This window comes from Acinonyx jubatus, chromosome C2 (genome assembly GCF_027475565.1).
Source record: "Acinonyx jubatus isolate Ajub_Pintada_27869175 chromosome C2, VMU_Ajub_asm_v1.0, whole genome shotgun sequence".
NCBI lineage: Eukaryota > Metazoa > Chordata > Mammalia > Carnivora > Felidae > Acinonyx > Acinonyx jubatus.
The window spans coordinates 93,115,983-93,139,344 of NC_069384.1; the positions used below are offsets into that span (position 1 = coordinate 93,115,983).

At 38.8% G+C, this 23,362-nt stretch overlaps 1 protein-coding gene across 7 annotated transcripts in view; it reads left to right on the top strand.

Annotated features, from left to right (window-relative positions):
• The window catches only part of PLD1 (phospholipase D1), a 204,939-nt gene that overhangs the window by 153,642 nt on the left and 27,935 nt on the right, over window positions 1–23,362 (top strand). For all 7 annotated transcript variants that reach the window (XM_027061438.2, XM_027061439.2, XM_053221207.1 and 4 more), the window contains 2 exons: window positions 7,698–7,811; window positions 10,096–10,145. In XM_027061438.2, coding sequence (XP_026917239.1) covers window positions 7,698–7,811; window positions 10,096–10,145 — 164 coding nt within the window. The remainder of the gene's footprint in view (window positions 1–7,697; window positions 7,812–10,095; window positions 10,146–23,362) is intronic.

Genomic DNA, 23,362 nt, shown 5'->3' on the forward strand with positions numbered 1-23,362 from the left:
ACAAAGCAGATGGAGGGAAATGACAGTCAGCATTCAGCCAGGCCTGACCAAGGAACACAGGCTCTCTTCCAGGTCCCTCCCACCCTGGAAAGATCAGAGTCTTTGAATTGCCAACTCCCTCAACTGAGCTGAGACTTTATTTTTCTGCCAGTGCTGGACTCCAGGGAACACCAATTCCCTGTTGTGAGTTCTCTGCTTTCCTCACTTCCTCCTGGTTCCTTCCCAACAGCCATAATTCTTTGCAGAAATAGGTTTTTGCAAAGCTTTCATGCTCTGATCCATGACCTAGAGCCTCAGAACATTGCTCATTCCATGGTGAACTGAGAGTAGCTATGGGAATCTCTGCAGAAATCAAAAGGTCTGCTCTAATTAGTAAAACTGTCTTGGCTCCCAACCCGCTGGAAGCCCGTCTTTAACAACTCAAATCTGACTGGAGGTCAGGGAGAAGAAATCATTATCCGTTGTCTGAAGTCAACGGGTTTATGCCATATTTGAAGAAGCCAAGAGAAAGAGCTGGAACTGACTGATCCAGGTAGAAATTTTACGTGCCCTGAATGAATTGTTTCTGAGGATGAAACAGTTTTGCTTACGGAAACTTGACATGCATAATCCTGCTGCCTTGACAAACAGGAAGCGAGGGAGTGCATTTTGCACTGTTATCAACAGAGTTGATACATACAGTGAAGACAGGCAATGGATTTAACGCCTCAGCATTTTCATATTAAACTGCAGTGAGAGATACAATCTTACACTACGTTGAAAAATACCCAATTTTGAAAACTGTTCAAATTCTTCATGCTTCCTCTAACTGTAGAGTAGTGCCAGATAGTGCTTGCAGTTTGCCCACGAGTGAGTGGTATGGAAAATGTTCCTCTGGGGAATCTGAAATTATTTGGGGGCCAGGTGTCTTGGGACTTGGCTTCTTTTCAACTCTGTTGTCTCCAGGTATGTGACCTTTTGAGCATGTCCGTTTAACTTCGGGACGCTCTGTTCTTTTCACTAACAAAGAAAACAATACCTGTTCTGCCCAGCTTTGAAAACCATAGCACATCAATTTGTGGAAGAAACTCTTACATTATTTCCAGGAAATTCATCTTCTGGAAATATGCTAGCTCACCGTACAGTTGAACAAGGATCTAGAAGCACTATATTCAAATCAGCTGTTTCAGAAATACTATTTATGGTAGAAACAGAAATGTTTTAATTAAAGAGATGTTTAAAGTGACTTATTTTAAATTGTTAGATAGCAACTGCTGGACAGGTAAGCTTTACTTTGGCTTTCTACCTCTGGTGCTTCATTATTGTTGCAATAAACTTCCTCCCCCAGATATAAAATAAGGCACTCAGTAGCATAACATGAATTCAGTTCTGCTTTGTTTTAATTTTAGGTACTATTTCTTTATTACTCTTTGAAGGCGTGCAGGCTTTCTCATTGAAATCAGTGGTTGTAGATTGAATTAACGATGTTGCCCGGTAATTCTTGAGTCTCTCTACATCGGAGGTACTTTACATGCATTGCTTCATTTAATTCACACACCTACCTTATGAAGTGGATGCGTAAGCTTTCCCATTCTACAGATGAGGCAGTGGAGTCCAGTGAAGTGAGGTAACCCGCGTGAATCCGTCACACAGCTGTCGATGAGGGGAACAGAGACTGAGACCGTGTCTCTAGGAACTTTACCTTGTACTCTCCACCACTCAGCTACAAAGCTTCCCTCATTTCAAGGGAGTAGAAATGTTCGAGTGCTAAGCCTCCCAGAAATCTATGAGAGAAACTTTATTTTAAAAATAAAGAAATCAGATGAACGTTTAATTTTTTTTTAAGTAATTGCATGATAGATGAAAAGTTATTTGGCTTAAAGAAAAGTCTGCCTCCTACAATTACCCTGTCCTATAATTTGTGTACCATGCTGGGTATGTTTCAGAAGCACTGTCTTAAAGAAATTTAAACCATGGTTCTAATAAAAAGAACACAAACCATGTAGAATAAGTATGCCGATGGCTGGTTTCACATTTTTTTTTCTTGTAGGCTAACTTCCAAGCTTTGTAAAATACCTGGAGGAGAGGTTACACTGGGGCAGAGATGACAGTCAATCATGGCAGGAGAACATTTGATTTAGATTATTTAACTGCTTTTATTTGATTCCAAGAATTATATAAATGGCAATCTCAGAAGATAGAGAGATGTAAAGATTAGCACAGGGCAGAGGCCAGCAATCATTTTGTAGGATCTTATTTGGGGGCAACTGAAGGACCTGCCTGACAAAGCTTATCAAGTTGAGAGTGAAGTCTTAGTCAGACGTGCTGGGCTAACCTTCAACGTCCTTACATTTAAAAGCTTTTGTTTCCAAAAGATAAGCAATGAAAATAATTATATGTGTGTGTGTGCACAATATGTATTATGCCATAATCTATAAAGTTGAACACGTAATATGCAAAGTCACTGCTAAATAAGGCCAGCATTTCTAGTGGACCAGCAGCGATTTTAGCCAACTCCCTCATTTACAGATAAGAAAACTAAAGCCTGGAAAGGGCTACTGCGCTTTATAAGATTTGCCAAACACACAATAAAATGGTTTATGTCCCAAACCACAGAGAAGGCTACGGATCCAGTTGTCACATAACCAATGCCACTACGGTATAATGTTCTCTCCACAAAAATACTACGCCCCGAGCACAGTCCTTAGTTCTGGCAGCATTCACTGCTGCAAAATCTACAATGATAGGATTTATACCAGCTGTTGAAGTTTATAGCAATGAAATATGATCTATAAATTCCAAATTCTCAAAAAGCAAAGCATCTCATCACTGGAGAAGCATGACGAGCTCCTTAGGGGCCTTCTTACAGATCCTGATACCCCGCTCCAGGCAACCCCACTTCTGCCAATGGCCCTCTGTGGTGAGGAGGGAAGTGGGGATGAAGGAGGGAGGGGGTTTTTCCTGAGAAGAACAAGGAGGGAAATGTAGAGGAGCGCCATGACCATATACATGGTGAATTAGCACTCTGATTCTAAAGGTGCAGGCAACATTACAGCAATCACAAAAATGGAAAATATTAAAGCTCTCACACTCTCACCACCCTAAAAATTCACTTTTTACCTATTTCCTTTTTGTCCATATTAATATACATATATTTTCTGTTGAGTTGTGATTTATTTCCTTTTTCTGTAGCTCACCTGGATTTTGGTTTCAAATCCCATTTCCACATGATAGAACTGAATTTCGTTTAGTCACATCCTGATAAATGTGGACAAATTCAGTGATTCCTTGCTATTTCTGCTCCATACACCATCAGTCAGGTGTTACCTGGCCTCTCCTCCCCTCTCTGCCCCGACACACCCCACCCTTGGTATGAGTGGTAAGGGGTCCTAGATCTTTGGGAAGAGGCTTCCAGCCCTCAGTGTTGATGTGTCTTGGGCCCATTCTGGAGCCTGTTGACTGTGACATAGGGGCCTCCGCCGTCTCCTTTCAGATCTGCCTTTCCTCTGCTCCTCTGTTGCTGCCACATCATGTGAGCTGGGGGACCTTTCTCTGGGATTCTCTGAGAAGCAAGATTATATTTCACACTCAGATCCTCATGGCTCCCCTATCCTGCTGACAGGTGATGAGGTCTATCCGGTTCTCCCTGGAATTCTGCTTAAGGGTGAAGGGCAGGATACCATCACTCTTATTTCTGTATACTCTTGGCGGAGCTCAAAGGATCTCTACCTGGTCAATAGAAGTCGATATCTTGTGTCCTGTTTCCTTTGTGAGAGTGCCATCCTGGGGACAGTATCTGCTTCATATCTGTAGTCACAGGGTGGGGGAAAGGTAATGCATTTAAGGGACAAGTTATTTCCTATTTCATGGTATCAGCCTGCACATCTGTAATTGTCTTGTAATTGTAACTTTGCATTCGGGCCATTTTAACAGAGTACCGGAAGTATTTTGCTATTAAGTCATGATGGTGGTCATTTTTAGTGGTTGCAAAATGTTCACTCTTTGAGTGGCTATAACATAATTTAGTTAACTACCCCCCATTATTGGACATTGATTTCCAATTTTCAGATATACATAGCACTGCTATAAGAGTTTATGAGTTTTGAAAGAAAACTTATTTTAACCAAAAGCCCAAGAATACAATTTTATAAAATTGTTCTGAACTGCAGTGGATGAAATGATTGCTTCATATATGATGGCTTGGAGCCCATTAGCTCTTACCTTGTTTTTAAGATCATAAGTAATTCTGCCCATTAGGGGCTCAGGTTCTTGCCCTAACCTGATGCCTATCCTTTGTACCACCCCAACTTTATGAGGATGCAGTGTTTCCCTGGCAGCTGAGAACTATTGTCTTCTGGGGATTGGATCCAGGAAGGACAGTGGACATAATATCGAGTAGAATTTTCTCTTCATTGGCTTAAACTTAGCCACGATTTTATGGTTTGAAATTCAAGAGCCCCTTTTTTCTACAACAGTGAAAATCTAAGTCATTTCTCCTAACTTGCTGAACACAGTTTAAAAATTTCATCATTCAGGAAATTGAAGAACTACTGCATTGGAAAAAGGCAAAGACCCAGATAGGGAGCTAACAGAGTCCTAAGAACAAGAAAATGTGAACCTTCTGATTCTCACAAACTAAACTGGCAAGGATATTTTATCTGAAGATAAAGAGTTTTATAGGAAATTTCTTAGTATCCTACTGAAATCTCTAATTGATATGGGTATGATATGAGATCTCCATTTTGAGGTCATCTCTGCCCTTAATAAAACACAATGATAAAAGGGAACCATGTTTACAAACAGAGTCACAAACCCATGATGTTCAAGACCAGCAATCCCACTCCTAAGTGATATTCATGTTTCACAAATGTGAAAAATGATTTATGGGGGTCAGACGACATAGCAAAATAGATACTTTGAAATAATAAAAAAAATTGGAAACAATTTAAATGCCCACCAATAGAGAGCTGCTTTAAATATTATGGAAAAGATGTACGGGGAATACTGTATCACTATAATTAAAAAACGGACAAACCTCTATGTACAGATATATAAATAAAAATAACATTCATAAAAGTGTTTATAGTAGTCTAGCATTTGAATAGAAGAAAAATATGTATACTTGCTTATAAATTCATAGACTATTTCTGAAAGAACATGGAAGGTAGTAGGAGTTGCCCTCAGGGAGGAGAAACAGCACCTGGGGACAATGGAGAGAAAGAGAATTTTTTTTCCATCATATAATCTTCTACCTCTTCTATTTTGTACTATGAGCATGTATTACCCAGTGGAAATATCATTTATTTGATGATTCCTCAAAAAGTTAAGCATAAAATAACCACATGACTAGGCAATGCCATTCCTGGGGATATTTCAGAAGAACTAAAAACAGGGACTGACATCTATATATCTGTGTTCACTGCAACATGATTCACAATAGCCTAAAGGTGGAAACAACCCCGGTGCCCATCAACAGATGCCTGGATAAACAAAATGTGCATTGCATATCCAATGCAAGATTATTCAGCCACAAGAAGGAAGGAAATTCTGACAATCTTGAGGATCTTATGCTAAGTGAAATAATTCATACATGAAAGGACAAATATTGTATGATTCCCCCTAGAGGAAACATCTAGAATGGCAAATTCATAGAGACAGAAAGTAGGTTGGAGGTTGTCAGGGCTTTTCAGGGAGGGAAAATGTGGGAGTTATTGCTTAACAATCACAGTTTCTGTTTAGAATCATGACAAAGTTTTAGAAATAGAATCGTGATGGTTGCACAACATGTGACACTCATTACTATCATTGTATGGTATACTTAAAAATGGTTAAAATGGCTAATTTTGTGTTATATATATTTAGCATGATAAAAATTCACATAACATGTAATTTAAAGAGAAACTTATTGTAAGTTTTGCAGCTTGATCTCTTCTGTACCCGAGGCTTCCCAGAAACAAACATTCTTCCAACCCGACCCTAGTCTCCCAAAGCATAGAGTACTGAGTGCATAACATGTGCAGGGATCTTCTGTGGGGCACTGCCCCAAATAGAAAGATATGTGGACGTACATCCTGTGTTTCAAAAGAGCTTATCACATAGCCTAGGCAGCAGATCCGTGTGTCACTATCATGTAAAGCAAAAAGGCTGAATAGACAAAAGCTGAATAGACATCTGTGCCGTGTGCCTTCGGAGTCCAGAGGCAGGAGCAAACCAGCTTTGACTGGAAGATTCAGGATGACTTGACCAAGGAAAGTGCCTTTTAGCTGCCTTGGAGGGAGAAGTGGGATTCTGTGGGCAGAAAGGGTATTCCTGACTCAGAAAGCAGATGAGCCAACCTTGCTTAGTAGGGAGGTGCACCTCTGAGCAAAGGGCAGTGGTCTGGCACTGGACAATGGGTTTGTGAGGATCCAATGGAAGGCGATTCTGGAAAGGCAGTTGAGGCCAGATAGTGTCAGTTTTTAACTGTCTGGTTTAACTCATTTGGACTTTTAAATGCTGGTGATGGGGGAAATGGCTTAGGTACGTTTTCTGTTCTTTCCCACTATCTCATTTACCATTTAAGGCTGTGAGCCTCTTACCCTTATCAGGCAGAGAGCTTGAGGAGTTTACATTCTTGAAAATTCATTTTTTCCAACTCAAACTATGTTTGCCATCTAGTGATTAATCCGTGCCATTGCAACAACCTACTTGTGATGCCTTGGTCTTCAGCGCTGCGGTTAAGCTCAGGGGCCCACAGACTCCATTGTGTTGGCTATCACTTCTGCCCTGAACTTCACCTTCCACGAGCCCTGATACATACATTGGTGTTTGGAGACATTGTAATGACATCCGACCCCTCAAAGAGTAGTAGTAATACTCACATGAAAGAAAAATGTAGTTGTTTTCAAGAAAATGAACCTAGTATTAAGAGAAGTTTAAATAGCAGCACCTTTGTGTGAATATGGATGTCTCAGATCTCTGGACAAGATTTTTCGACCACAACAGATACCACAATCATTTCCAGCTTCCACTTCTTCCTCTGTATCCCATAAATGGAGGCAAAGACTTTAACAGCTTTGCCTCCAAATAGTGATACCTGTTTGAACATGATTCTCCAAATTTTGTACTTTCTGAATGGAGTCTAAGTAAGTAGCCCCACTTCCTTCTTTTATTGTTACATTATGGAGTAGCAAAGGCTACTCAAAGACTATTCTTTCAAAGGCTGGCCTCAATCAGTTGGAACAGTCGGCCAAGAAATGATGCATTATATATGCAGAGGATTTAAAATCATCAGTCACTCAGGATTCTTGAAGGGCGCAGGATAACATTTTGCAGCAGAACCAGTTTTCAGAGCTGAATCAGAGTTTCTAAGCAATGATGACACGACTTGTCATACATAAAATTATTACGATGATGTCTTTTTCAAAACTTTGTTGCAAGCCCCACCCCACCTTCCGTGGGTCCACGCATGGGTTGCTTTCAGTGGATTTTGTCCTAGGAAAAATTATGCTGTAGAAAGAGTAGACTTCCCACTCTACTGCCAAGTTCAGCTGGTTTTTTTAGGTTGTTATGAATTGTTACCTGGATGACAGCTTCTGGCCTCCAATCCAATGGCACCTTCCAAGCCCCAAAATGTGATAATATGTATTGTAGGAAGCCATTAGCTCAATCTCTAAAACCATGTGAACTGCCTACCTATATCATTTTTTGGTGAATCGCTCTGCATCTGACTTTTGTAGGGAAAACCAGAGATACCGGGTGTATGTTGTGATACCGCTGCTGCCAGGATTTGAAGGAGACATTTCAACGGGTGGAGGAAATGCTCTGCAGGCAATAATGCACTTCAACTACAGGTGCCAAAGTTCTAAAGTCGTCTGTTTTCAGCTTTCTATCAGTCACGCGTGTAAGCTGGTGAAAGGAATGGAAATATTTCCCCACATCTATTCAGGGAGTGTTGAACAGATGAACACTTTATTTTACTTTTGAATCTTGGCCTGTTTACTAGTTGATAAAATTCAAATAGAGCCTGAAATCATAAATGGCAGGCCTGGGACACATGGCGAATATAAAAAGAACTAAAATATAAAGCTGTCTTTTATACTCATTGCCTATACACAAGACATACATATACATAGATCTTATAAATGGAGACAAAGACTTTATATATATATATATATATATATATATATATATTTATATATATATGTATATATGTATTATATATGTATTATATATATGTATAGGCATATGTATAATATTGATTTAAAAATTATCTTTAAGCCACCAGAGAGTTATTGAGCTTTCCATATTATTTGAAGAAAAAAATTAAATTTCCATGTGTTTGTTTATGGTTCTTTAGGTAGCAAGTTTTTTCACCAAGCTTGGGAATGGTAGACTTTGACAGAAAATGAAGTATGAAGGTTCTTTCCTATCTTCTGGAATTTTAATTCTATTTTCTCTATCACATCTTTGTTAAACTTTTAAGGAAAGTATTAAATCCTATTCTCGATATTCTAAAAAGCAGAATTGCCATATTCACTTGAAAAAGACCCGTGAAGCTTCAGACTTGGCCAGTAGAGCGATATGAAGAGGGTTAAGAGGTATGTCTGGTGAGCAGACAGAGAGGTAGTGTAGAAAGTGATGGGAAGGCACCCCTAACATTCTGTCTTGGTCACGTAGCTGGAAAAGAGAATGGGAGTGAAGAGGTAAGTGAACAGGCCTGGGCATGAGTCCCAGCGCCCAGTTACAAGCTCTGGGACCTAAGATACAAAAGAACCCTGCTGAGCATCACAGTTGTATTAAGTCAAAGCAAGGACGGGAACCTGGATGTTTTCTTTTAATATCCCTTGTTCTTCAGAACCACCTGTAATTTCCCACCTTTCTGATCAAACCCTATTGTGAGGGAGGAGACAATGAGGCCTGGCTCAAAACCCCCAGTGTGTAAAGCAGATAAGGTCTCAGGAGCTTGGTCAAATTAGGGGGAGGGGCTTACATGCCTTCCTGCTGCCCTCCCCCATAATACCCCCTGCAGGATCTGAGGGTCCTCTAGGCACAATTGTGGTCACCACTGTGGTGATTTTTTTTAATCCTCTTGTTTCTTACTGACTAAGTTATTTCTATCAACCAGGATTTCAAGTAAAGATTTTTTTTGTTTCTTCTGGGGTAATTTTGCCTGGTTACAGTAAGAGAGAACTTTAACTATCCTTTGGGATATACACTTTGATTGAAGATTTGCCCATTTCTAATATTACCTGATTTATAACATGACAAACAAAGCTTTTCAAGTATTTAAGGCAATGACATAATGTTTAATTGGATTTTATCCACTTCATTTGCCATTCTAATATTATTTTTGGAATATTGTCAGTTGTAATTATTTTCTATGACTTTTCCTGGGTTTGAACCAGCTGAATGAAATAACATGCTTGGCTTTTGTTCAGCAGCTAAAATTCTAACCTTTTATTATGCAAAAACGTCTCTATTTGCTGGCATCATCTTTAAGAATATCAGTATTTCCCAGGGATAACTATATTTTTAATTACTTCTACAGAACAAGCAGATGGAGCATAGAATTTTTTGTTTTGTCAGTCTTTATAATTCATTGACTATTATCAGAGTTGTGAAAAACAAAGTCATTAGCGGAGTCAGTTATCTGCAACTATATTTTTCACTTTCAAGGCGTTTGCCGACTTTGCAGAGACAGCCAAGGTGTATAGTTTCTTTAACTCAGAAATTATTCTGCTAAGTGTTTGCCCTTTTTACCTCTGAAAGTAACGTGAGTCTGTAAGTGTTCTCATCTATTGAGTTATTCTAAATTTATCTGAGCTGTCACCAAATTTTCTAAGAGAGAAAGTTCATTCATAGCCCATCTTTTGAAAATAGAATCTCTTTCTGAAATCTAATGTCAGTTTTATGACTTTTCCATTTACTTGCCTCAAAACAACCTGTCCCAGCAGTACCATTACAAAAGTGATATCCCAGGTGGTTTTTTAGCTTCCTAAAAGTCCATGTAGCATCTTCTCTTAAAAGCACTCATTCTGTTTTTGCTTGGGTTAGGACTATACTTCACAGATACTGCAGTTGGGATTGGTTCCTTTGAAACCTCTGTAATTATTTCTTTCCTTTCCATGTGTTCAGAACCATGTGCAGAGGAGAAAATTCCATCCTCGGGCAGTTAAAAGCAAAGCGTAAGTAACAGCTTTTATTTTCCTCCACAGTTGTCTTTGGTGACATATCCATAATCATTGTGAAACTCTCTTCACAAGAGGTAGCTCACAAACGTTTAACTGAGATCAATCACTTATTCTCGTTAAATTGTCCAAAGCAATGTTCAAATGAGGACATCACAACTTCAGATGCATAGATAATGAAAAATAAGAGCATTTTCATTATTTACTTTTATTTCTTTATAATAGTTATTTTGATAATAAGTGGGATTTATAAGGCACTTCACAAGGACCCTTCATGTATCTTCTACGATCCTTCACCACAATCCTGGGAAGGAAGCGGGACAAGTGTCATTTCTGCTTTAAAGCTAAGGACACAGATGCTGCAAGGTCAACAGGTATTTATGTGGCCTCTTGTTATACAGAGGTCCCCAGGTTGTCACAACACTGTCTTATATTTAGGGAAGAAAACCAATTCTATTTATTTTATTTTGCCACCATACACTGACTAAACCTTTGAAAGTATTGTACTAGAGGCAAATAAATAAGAAAAAAAAGCTCACAGTAATACCTTTCACTTGTCCAGTTCTTCACATTTTCAAAGGCACTTTCTCAGATATCTTTATTATTTTATTTTATTTTATTTTATTTTATTTTATTTTATTTTGAGTGAGAGAAAGAGAAAGCGAGCAGGGGATGGGCAGAGGGAGAGGAAGAGAGAGAGAATCTTAAGCAGGTTCCATGCCCAGCGTGGAGCCCGATGTGGAGCTCCATCTCACTACCATGAGATCCTGATCTGCGCTGAAATCAAGAGTCTGATGTTTAACCAACTGAGTCACCCAGGCACCTAGATATCTTCTTACTCGACCCTTCTTTAAACTCCCACCTACCACATATTGTAACTGTGGGTTTACTTGTCTGTTTGTCCTGATGCTAGGTTTAGCACATAGTAGGTCCTCGATAGTCTTCTATATCTTGTACAGTAGGTACAGGAAGTCCCACAAAAGTTAAGCTAGAGTCAGAACCCAAATTGTCTGACTTCCAGTTCAGATGGGATACAGATTGTGAAAACTTGGAGGGCCACATTAAAAAGAACTAGATTTTATCCTGAAGAAGACAAGGTTGGTGGAAGCCTCTGCTTCCTGGAGTGAAACTATCAATGTGGTGTTTTTATGGAAAGATTCACTTACTGTTGGTAAGCAAAGTAGAAAGAGACTGGTGGCAGGCATAAGATAATGGCACACTGGCAAAGGAAAGAAAGGTTATGTATGAGTACAGCTGGGAAAGAAGACTTGAGGGGATGTGGGAGTAGGAAAGTGAAAGGAGTGTCAGATAATCCTGAGAGTTTCCACCAGCTGACCTGGAGAATGGAGCTCCACAGGGAGGTCTGCAAAAGTCATGAGGAGAAGTCACAATTATATGAGGCCTTGTGTTATGGCCTTCACATATGCTATAAACCTCAACTGAGGTTTTTGAAGATTTTATTTACATTGGTAACCTCCTAAATGGAGTGCACTGGGTGATGTACCAGAATGTGGGGAGAAAATATTAGTCTTTCCATGTATGTGTATTTTTCACTTAAAAATAAAGAATTGGAACATGAGCAGGAATGGCATAGTAAGGATCTCCAAAAATCCACTCCTTCAAAAAATCAACAAAAATACAGACAGAAATTGTTAAAATGAACTTTTCTTGAGAGAGAGAGAGAGAGAGAGAGAGAGAGAATGAGGGAGAGTACGAGTGGGCAGAGAGAGAGAGAATCCCAAGCAGGCTCTGTGCTCAGCACAGAGCCCTACACAGGGCTCTATCCTGTGACCCTGGGATCATGACCCAAGCCAAAATCAAGATTCAAATGGTCAACTAACTGAGCCACCCAGGCACACCAAAATAAACTTTCTTAGAACTCTAGAAATTAACCAAAGTCTTATAACAATATGAGGAGTTTTTATTCAAGAAAAACAGCACAATCTTGGTAAAAGCAGCAAGATTTGTAGCCGTTTAATTTGCTATATACCCATCATCCTCTTCTCAGTTCCACAGTAGCCTTGAACATCAACTCCTCATCACTGTGAAAACTAGCAGCCTATCAGCCCCCAGAGGGAGGCATGGGTTTGAAGCTCCCATCCTCTGACAGTTCTCAGAAAATTGTCATAATTTGACCTATCTGACAGTTTAAAAGACTTTAAAACACCTAGTTTAATATTTGAATATTCTTTGAATATTCAAAGAACTAAAGGAAATAATATCCAAAGAACTAAAGAGAACTATAAAAACTGTATCTCCCCAAATAGAGAATATTTTCTTAAAAATAGAACTTTTTTATTAGAAAGTTTCCATAAAAGTTCTTAAAAAAACAGAAATAAATTCTGGAGTTGAAAAGTATAATAACCAAAATGAAATATATGTTAGAGAGGCTCAGTAGCAGATTGGAATAGGCAGAAAAATCAACAAACTTGAAGACAGATCAATTGAAATTATATAGCCGGAGGAACAGGAAGGAAAAAGAATAAAGACAATTGAACAGAACCTTGGAGACCTGTGAAATACTATCAGACATACCAACATACACATAATGGGAGTCCCAAAAGAAGAGGAGAGAAAAGTGTAGGTAGAATATTTAAAGAAATAATGACTGAAAACTTCCTAAATGTAATGGAAAATATGAATCTACACATCAAAGCTCAACAAAATCCAACAAGGATAAAGTGTTTCATACCAAAACACATCACAATCAAACTATCCAAAGACAAAGACAAAAAGAGAATCTTGAAAGCAGCAAGAGAGAAGCAAATCATCAAATAGAAGGCATCCTCTATAAGATTAATAGGCAATTTATCATCAGAAACCATGGTGTTCTGAATGCACTGTGGTGACATATTCAACATGCTGAAAGAAAAGACTATCAACCAAGAATTCTGTGTCCAGCAAAACATCCTTCAAAATGAAGGAGAGGTGGAAGTTAAGATGGCAGAGAAGTAGGGAGACACTGGGCTTTCCTCGTCCTTCAAACACAGCTGTATTGAGGTCAGATTGCTTGGAACACCCAGGGAATTGATCTGCAGAGTGGTGGAAGGATCTCCACAGTTGGAGGGAGACAGCCTGGCAAGTGTGAGGAGTGTGGATGTGAATTGGGGGAGAGATAAATGCTAGTACCATGAAAGGGAGGGAACCCTTTCTATGGACAGATAAAAGGGAGATTGAGAGGTGTTGAGAGAGTGCAGCATCGAGTTAGCATAAAAGGAAAACCTCTCTGGACCACTGACTGAGGAGTGAGTAGTTCTTTTTTTCCAAACAGCTTTTGGAACTCAGACTCTGAGGTTTTGGAAGTATATGACTTTCTCTGGAGTGGAACTTTGGCAAGTGCTGCTGGGGAGGAGGAACATGTCCCCTGAGTGCATAGCATGGTGTAGTGATCTCCAGGGTGCACTGGGAGAGAAGAGTCCCCTTCCTGGAGTACTTCTGGAAGAGGGTTTATTGCCTCCCTAAAGACAAAAGACCCTCAGGTGCTAGCCAAAGGCCTTTCATCAGCAGGATGGAGAAGCTCTACTCCAGAGGAGGGGAATGGATCTATGCTGTGCTGCATCCTTTAAGACTTTGGGTTTTGAGTCTCAGCCACATGCCAAAGAAAAAATGCAGGAAAGTTGTGGTGCAGGGTGAGCTGACCATCCTCAGTATTTTGTGAGGGCTGCCTGAAGAGTGGGGGTTGAGATCTCTGATTTGGGGATCAGAAATTGGAGTGGCACCATTTTCTCCCCAACACCAATATGGTAGAACCTCAGAGAGCAACATAGCAGTCCCCAGTGGAGGTGGGACACACTTAGACCAAACCCTGCCCCTCTGTGCCTAGCAACTGCTTGTTTACTGGGGCAAGAGTGACTCTGAGCCAATGCAGCTGACCTCCCCCCAGACCAGCACAGCCACCATCCTCAGGCACCAACAGACAACTCTTTTTCTTTCTTTACTCTTTTTTCTCATCTTCCTTCTTTTTTTCTTTTTGAATCAAGCTATAGTTTCTTACTTGTTTTTTGTCATTTACTTTTCTCTCTCCCTCTCTCTCTTTTTTTTTTTTTGAAATCAGCCTTTTTATTCTTTTCTTTTTCCTTCTTTTTTCTTCTGCTTTTTTGTTTGTTTCTTTTTCTTTGGAATCAGCCTTATAGTTTTTTGACTTTATTTTTTTTTCTTTTCTCGTTTTATGGGATTTCTTCCCTTTCCTTCCCTTTCCTTCCCTTTCCTTCCCTTTCCTTCCCTTTCCTTCCCTTTCCTTCCCTTTCCTTCCCTTCCCTTCCCTTCCCTTCCCTTCCCTTTCCTTTCCTTTCCTTTCCTTTCCTTTCCTTTCCTCTTCTCTTTTTATGGGATCAAGCTTCCCCCCCCACACACACACCCTTTTTCCCCCCAGGGTTACATCAATAAACAAATAAAAGCACACCTAGTTAAAGGTCCAAACACTCAACCACTGCCAAGTAAGGAGGAACTCTGTAGAGGACTAACCAGTGAGATAGAGCAGCCAAAATGCAACAACAGAGGGCACAAAGAATACACCAGAAATGCTTTCTGAAGTGCCAGGCCCTGGACAGTGTATGACCCCTTAATATAGCAGTACTCTCAGGTGCGGGAAACATAACAAGCTTTTAAAACATGCAAAAGACAGAAATGTAGCCAAAGTGATAAGATGGAGGAATTCTCCCCAAAAGAAGGGTCAAGAAGAAATCACAGCCAGGGACTTGCTCAAAACAGATGTAAACAATATATCTGAACAAGAATTAGAACAACACTCATAAGACTACTAGCTGGCCTTTAAAAAAGCATAAAAGACACCAGAGAAACCCTTGCTGCAGAGATGAAAGATTTAAGAACTCATCAGTACAAACTTTAAAAATTCCATAACTGAGATGCAAAATAAACTAGATACAGTAACAGAAGGATTGAAGAAACAGAGGAGAAGAATAAGTGAAATAGAAGATAAAATTATGGAAGATAATGAAGTTGAAAAAAATAGGAAATGGAAATTACTAGTCACAAGGGGAGACTTAGAAAAGTAAGTGATTCCATGAAATGAAACAATATCCATATCATAGGAGTTCCAAAAGAAGAAGAGCAAGAAAAAGGGGCAGCTGGTTTATTTGAAAAAATTATAACTAAGAACTTCCTTAATCTGGAGAAGGAAACGGGCATCCACGTCCAAGAGGCACAGAGAACTCCCTTCAAAATCAACAAAAACAGGTCAACACCACAACATATCATGGTGAAACTGGCAAAATACAAAGCTAAAGAGAGGATCCTGAAAGCAGCTAGGGACAAAAGGTCCTTAACCTACAAGATAGACACATAAAGTTAGTAGCAGACCAGTCCACTGAAATTTGGCAGGCCAGAGGGAGTGGCACAAATATTCAGTGCACTGAATAGGAAAAATATGCAGCCACAAATCCTTTATCCAGCAAGGCTGTCATTCAGAATAGAAGGGAAGATGAAGACTTTTCCAGACAAACAAAAACTAAAGGAGTTCGTGACCACTAACCAGCCCTGCAAGAAATTTTAAGGGGGACTCTATGGTAACAAACAAACAAACAAGACAAAAAGCAACAAAGACTAGAAAGGACCAGAGAACATCACCAGAAACATCACCTCTACAGGTAACAAAATGGCACTAAGTTCATATCTTTCAATAATCACTAAATATAAATGGACTAAATGATCCAATCAAAAGACATAGGGTATCATAATGGATAAAAAACAAGATCCACTACATACTGCCTACAGGAGATTCATTTTAGACCTAAAGACACCTGCAGATTGAAAGTGAGGGGAAGGAAACCATCTATCATGCTAATAGAGGTCAAAAGAAAGCCAGAGTATGCATACTTATATCAGAAAACTAGATTTTAGAAAAAAACCATAACAAGAGATGAAGAAGGGCATTATATCATAATTAAGGGGTCTTATCCATCAAGAAGATCTAACAATTGTAAATATTTATGCCCCGAACTTGATAGAACCCAAATACATAAATCAATTAATCACAATCATAAAGAAACTCATTGATAATAATACCATAATAATAAAAGGCTTTAATATCTCACTTATAGCAAAGGACAGATCATCTAAGCAGAAAATCAACAAGGAAACAATGGCTTTGAGTAATACACTGGACCAGATAGACTTAACAGATATATTTAGAACATTTCATCCTAAAGCAGCAGAATACACATTCTTGTCAAGTGCACATGAAACATTCTCCAGAATAGATAACCTACTGGGTCACAAATCAGCCCTCCACAGGTACAAAAAGACTGAGATTATACCATGCATATTTTCAGATCACAACTCTATGAAACTTGAAATCAACTACAAGAAAAAATTTGGAAAGCTCTCAAATACATGGAGGTTAAAGAACATCCTACTAAAGAATGGATGGGTTGGGGCGCCTGGGTGGCTCAGTCGGTTGGGCGGCCGACTTCGGCTCAGGTCATGATCTCGCGGTCCGTGAGTTCGAGCCCCACGTTGGGCTCTGTGCTGACAGCTCAGAGCCTGGAGCCTGTTTCAGATTCTGTGTCTCCCTCTCTCTGACCCTCCCCCGTTCATGCTTTGTCTCTCTCTGTCTCAAAAATAAATAAACGGTAAAAAAAAAAAAAAAAAAGAATGGATGGGTTGACCAGGAAATTAAAGAAGAAATAAAAAATACATGGAAGCAAATAAAAATGAAAACATGACAGTCCAAATCCTTTGGGATACAGCAAAGGCGGTCCTAAGAAAAAAATACGTTGCAATTCAGGCCTATGTCAAGAAGCCAAAAGGGTCCCAAATACACAACATAACCTTATACCTAAAGAAGATAGAAAAGGAACAGCAAGTAAAACCCAAAGCCAGCAGAAGAGAAATAATAAAGATTAGAGCAGAAGTAAATGATATAGAAACAAACAAAAAAACCCAGTAAAACGATCAATCTAAAAGCTAGTTTTTTGAAAAAATAAACAAAATTGATAAACCCCTAGCCAGACTTCTCAAAAAGAAAAGAGAGAAGACTCAAATCAATAAAATCATGAAAGAAAGAGGAGAGATCGCAACCAACACCACAGACATGCAAACAATTGTAAGAGAATACTATGAAAAATTATATGCCAACAAACTGGACAATCTGGAAGAGTGGAAAAATTCCTAGAAACTCACACACTACCAAAACTCAAACAGGAAGAAACAGAAATTGCAACAGGCCATACCAGCAAAGAATTAAATCATTTATCAAAAATCTCCCCAACAAATAAGATTCCTGGGCCAGATGGCTTCCCAGGGGAATTCTACCAGACATTTAAAGAAGAGTTAATACCTATTCTTCTCAAACTATTCCAAAAAATAGAAATGGAAGGAAACCTTCCAAACTTATTCTATGAAGCCAGCATTACCTTGATTCCCAAACCAGATAAAGACCCCACTAAAAAGGAGAATTACAGGTCAATATCCCTAATGAACCTGGATGTTAAAATTCTCAACAAGATACTAGCAAATTAAATTCAACTATGCATTAAAAAATTACTCACCATGATCAAGTAGAATTTATTCCTGGGCTATAGGACTGGTTCAATATTTGCAAATCAATCAATGTGATACACCACATTAATAAAAGAAAAGATAAGAACCATATTGTCCTCAATAGATGCAGAGAAATCATTTGACAAAACACAGCATTTTTTCTTGATAAAAGCCCTCAAGAAAGTAGGTATAGAATAAACATACATCAACATCATAAAAACCATATATGAAAAGCCCACAGTCATATCATCCTCAGTGGGGAAAAACTGAGAGCTTTTCCCCTAAGGTCAGGAACACGACAGGGAAGTCCACTTTCACCATTATTGTTCAACATAGTACTGGAAGTCCTAGCCTCAGCAATCAGACAACAGGAAAGAAATACAAGGCCCACAAATGGCAAAGAAGTCAACCTTTCACTCTTCGCAGATGACATGATACTCTACACGGAAAACCCGAAAGACCACCAAAATACTGTTAGAACTGATACCTGAATTCAGGAGTCACAGGATATAAGATCAACATACACAAATGGGTTGCATTTCTATATACCGATAATAAAGCAGCAGAAAGAGAAATTAAGGAATCTATCCCATTTATGGTTTCACCAAAGACCATAAGATACATAGGAATAAACCTAACCAAAGAGGTAACAGATAAGATGTATGCTGAAAACTATAGAAAACTATGGACTCCATCATCAACTTATGAATGGATAAAGAAGATGTGGTATATATGTATATAAAATGGAATATAAAAGAATGAAATCTTGCCATTTGCAATCACATTGATGGAACTAGAGTGTATGATGCTAAGCGAAATAAGTCAGTCAGAGAAAGACCAATACCATTGGATTTCACTCATATATGGAATTTTAATAAACAAGAGACAAGCAAAGAAAAAGAGAGGGGTGGGGCGCAAATCAAGAATAGACTCTTAACTATAGAGAACAAACTGATGGTTACCAGAGAGGAGGTTGGTGGGAGTATTGATGAAATAGGTGATGGGGATTAAAGAGTGCAATTTGTACACTTGAAGCTAATATTACACCATATGCTAACTGGAATTTAAATAAAAGCTTAAAAAAAATGACACAGGCTCTTTGGAAAGCAAATTAGTAGTTCCTTATAAATTAAACATAGAGTTACCATGTAACCCAGCATTTCTGCTCCATAGTATATCCTGAAGAGAACTGAAAACATATGTCCACATAAAAACTTGTACGTGAACCTTTATAGTAGCATTATTCATAATAGTGAAAACGTTGAAATTACCCAAATATCCATTAACCGACAAATGTAGAAACAGAATGTTTGTATCCATACAATGGAATATTATTTATATATAAAAAGATATGGACTGATACAGGGTACAACATGGATGAACCTTGAAAGTGTTATGGTAAATACAAAGAAGCCAGACACAAAAAGGCCACAATTGTATAATTCCATTTTTATGAAATGTTTTTAATAGGTAAATCTATACAGTCGGGAAAGTAAATTAGTCATTGCTAGGGTATGGAGAGAGTGGAATGGGGAGTGACTCCTAATGGGGATGGCATTTCTTTTTGGTGTAATAAAAATATCTTACCCCCCTCTCTGCCCCTTCCCCGCTCATGCTCTGTGTCTCTCTGTCTCTCAATAGTAAATAAACATTTTTTAAAAAGTGGGGGGAGGTGCCTGGGTGGCACAGTCAGTTGGGCATCTGACTTCGGCTCAGGTCATGGTCTTAGAGTTTGTGAGTTCGAGCCCCGCTCAGAGCCTGGAGCCTGTCTCAGATTCTGTGTCTCCCTGTCTCTCTGCCCCTCCCCCACTCATGCTCTGTGTCTCTCTGTCTCTCAATAATAAATGTTTTTAAAAAATGTTTACTTTATTTAAATAAAATAAACTGCGCCTGGGTGGCGCAGTCGGTTAAGTGTCCGACTTCAGCCAGGTCACGATCTCGCGGTCTGTGAGTTCGAGCCCCGCGTCAGGCTCTGGGCTGATGGCTCAGAGCCTGGAGCCTGTTTCCGATTCTGTGTCTCCCTCTCTCTCTGCCCCTCCCCCGTTCATGCTCTCTCTCTGTCCCAAAAAATAAATAAACGTTGAAAAAAAAAGTGTCTTAAAATGAGATAGTGGTGGTGATTGTACAACTTTGTGAAGGTACTGAAAATAAAACACTGAATGATCTGAATGATATACTTTAAAGGAGTGATTGTTTGGTATATGGATTTATAAATGATTTGGAAGCTTTGAAAATAAGGAGTTAAGCTTTTAGTATATGATAAATTTAAATATATACTCTGTGTGTATGTGTGTGTGTGTGTGTGTGTGTGTGTGTTGGCTCTTTCATAATTTTTCACTAATGATATGCTAGTCAACTCTCTGGAAACATGAGACATGTTTAGACATGGGGCATGTACATTACCAATAATAAATACTTTCAAAGTTGTATCTCATTGCATCTAGGACAGGGAAGATTTACTAGAGTATTATCCCTGTCTCTGCTTCTAATGGCTTAAAATGAAGATGATAATGAATGAATAAGTCTCTAAAAGAAATATTGCCAAAAACAAAATCAGGAAAGCCATTCAGTGCTGACAGTGACTAGTAAAAAATGCAAAGGTGAAGTTATAGGAAAATAAAAAGTCAGAATAAGCCTATTATTTAGTTTCTCGACCATAAAAATGCCTGAGCTTATTATAAAGCATTCTTTTGGCTCTGGCCCCTTTTCCTGTCTTTGGCTATTCAGGGGAAAAATTGGATTTTAACACAAGAAGTAATTTCAATGCTAAGCCCTCTTATGAAAAGATTTCCAAGTACCCTGGGAACAAGTCAAAATCAGGCATCTCAGTGGGAAAAATGTTCACACTCTAAACATAAAGAACAGATTAATTACATAACGCCCCTTTCTGAGGCACAATGTTGTATTGTTTGTTTTGTTTTCGTAAATGTGTAGTGGGTTTTAAATACATGAACTAGCTAATCTCTAACTGTATAGATAACTGTGGTTCTGTACTGTTTCAATTCTTTAGAAATAACAAAACTGCTATGAATATGTTAAAATTCCTGAAAAGAAAACCAGCAGCTATTAGTGTACTATAATCATCATATATACCAATCTTCAGGGATTTAGTGTTTAATTTAAAGAATTTCTTTATCATTTTTATAATTTTTCTGTATTCTGGCATGTCAGCAGCCAATTTAGTATAATTTAACACAAGGTGTAGAGGTTTTCAGTCAGGATTAGAAGTATGCCTGTATGAAGTGCTACTTTAAAAACAATGTATTTATTAATTTTGAGACACAGAGTGGGGAAGGGTCACAGAGAGAGGAAGAAAGAGAGAATCCTAAGCAGGCTCCATGCTAATAGCACAAAGCCCAATGCGGGGCTCAAATTCACAAAAGTCATGAGATTGTGACCTGAGCCAAAGTCCAGTGCTTAACTGATTGAGCCACCCAGGAGCCCCACAAGAACTACAGCTTTTTAAGTAGCAAAAGCCTGTAACAACTCTTGAAATCCTTTCACAAAACTTTCTCACAAACATGAAGAGTCTGTTGTATTGAATTCCCATCTTTTGATGGTACATCTATAAACCAAACTTCCTAACAGATATGTCCTAGGGGTCTATATAAAACCTCCAGGGGTGCCTGGGTGGCGCAGTCGGTTAAGCGTCCAACTTCAGCCAGGTCACGATCTCGCGGTCCGTGAGTTCGAGCCCCGTGTCGGGCTCTGGGCTGATGGCTCGGAGCCTGGAGCCTGTTTCTGATTCTGTGTCTCCGTCTCTCTCTGCCCCTCCCCCGTTCATGCTCTGTCTCTCTCTGTCCCCAAAAAAATAAATAAAAACGTTGAAAAAAAAAAACCTCCAGATCCTCACATACCTCCATGACATATAATTTGGAAATCTCCTGATACTTTTCTATTAATGGCTTTATAGTAATACTTCTACATGCCCCAGGCTTTCTCATACTTTCTTCAAAAGGTACTTGTTTCCTCAGCATATCCCCACACTTCAAGTAAACATTGTGAACTCCCCTGTCGTGCGAGCAGGGGAGAGGGGCAGAGAGAAAGAATCTTAAGCAGGCTATGCACTCAGTGCAGAGCCCAACGTGGGGCTCGATCCTACAACCCTGGGATAATGACCTGAGCCAAAATCAAGAGTCAGAGGCTTAGCTGACTGAGCCACCCAAGTGTCCCAAGCCAGTTTTCTTTATAGAACACAGTACTGACCAAAATAGCTTTTTCTTTTTTTCACATAGCATGTATGGTGAGATAATTCACATATTAGATGGGTGCCCCCACTTTACCTGACAGGCTACACTATATTAATCTAAAATGTCCTAGGCTCCTGGGTGGCTCGCTTGGTTAAGCGGCCAACTCTTGATTTTGGCTCAGGTCATGATCTTACAGTTCATGGGTTTGAGTCCCACGTCAGGCTCCGTGCTGACAGTGTGAACCCTGCTTGGGATTCTGTCTCTCTCTTCCTCTCTGCCGCTGCCCTGCTCATGCCTTCTCTCTCTTTCTCTCTCAAAATAAATAAATAAACTTAGAAAAACATAAAATGTCTACTTTCTGGCTAGGGCCCTGATCTTTCCTTTTGGGTTCTGTTACTGGTCCTAACCTTTAGTTTTTTTATTCCATGAGAGGCATTTTTTGCAAAGAAACAAAGTTTTTATCACTTCACAGGAGTTATTTCATAGGCAAGGAAGAATGGAAAGTAGAATGGATCGTGGGCTGCAAGGCTGTCCTGCTAATTGATACATTGCAGATACTCTCCAGCCTTGCTATGGGATGACACAAATCTGCGCCTTCAAAAATTCCATTTATTACATGTCTTAAACCTTCAGGCTGCTAAGCTAGTCAGTATCACTAATCTTTTTAAAAAATTATTTTAAAATAATTTCAGACTTACAGAAGGCCTTCTAGAACTGCCGTATACCCTTCATCCTGATTACCCAAATGTTAACCTTTTACCTTCTTTGTTTTGTCATTCTTTGATAATAATTAGATTCGTAGACAGATGGGTTTTTCTCTTAAGAACATTTCTTATTATATATATATATATATATATGTATGTATATATATGTGTGTGTATATATATATAATAAAATATGATATGATACCATATCATATATATCTTAGGATATATAAGTTGCAGCTATAATGCCCATTTACCCCTAAATACTTGAGTATGTGTTTCTGAAAAGAAAAAAAAAAGACATTAAAAAAAGCAGGTAGAATTCCATTATCAAATTAATGAGATTAACATTGATATAATATTATTATCTTATTTGTACACCTTATTGAAATTTTGCCAATTGAATTACTGGTGTCCTTTATAGCAAAAATGTATGTATTTATGTATTTATTTATGTATTTGCATTGGTATGGACTTATGGATTCTTATTTTATTTAGTGAATATAATTTTAATGACCAGCTTGCACAGGTTTGGCCAGTGAGTACCTTTATAAGTTGGCTCATCTGTGCTTTTGATATGTTCCCATCAGCCTTTTTTTCTTGGTGGCACAAGAAGAGTTCTGTACTCTTCTTGTATATTCCCAGAATTAGCCCTAGAATCAGCCATTCCTCCAAGAAACCTAGATTCTTCTAGTGGAAAGTGACATTTAGAAACCAAAGTCCTGGTGCTAGAAATGATCATTGCTACCGGGATGTCATCGCTTTAAGACCTATGGTATACACATTACCTATCTATCACCCATAAATATATCTGTTTGTC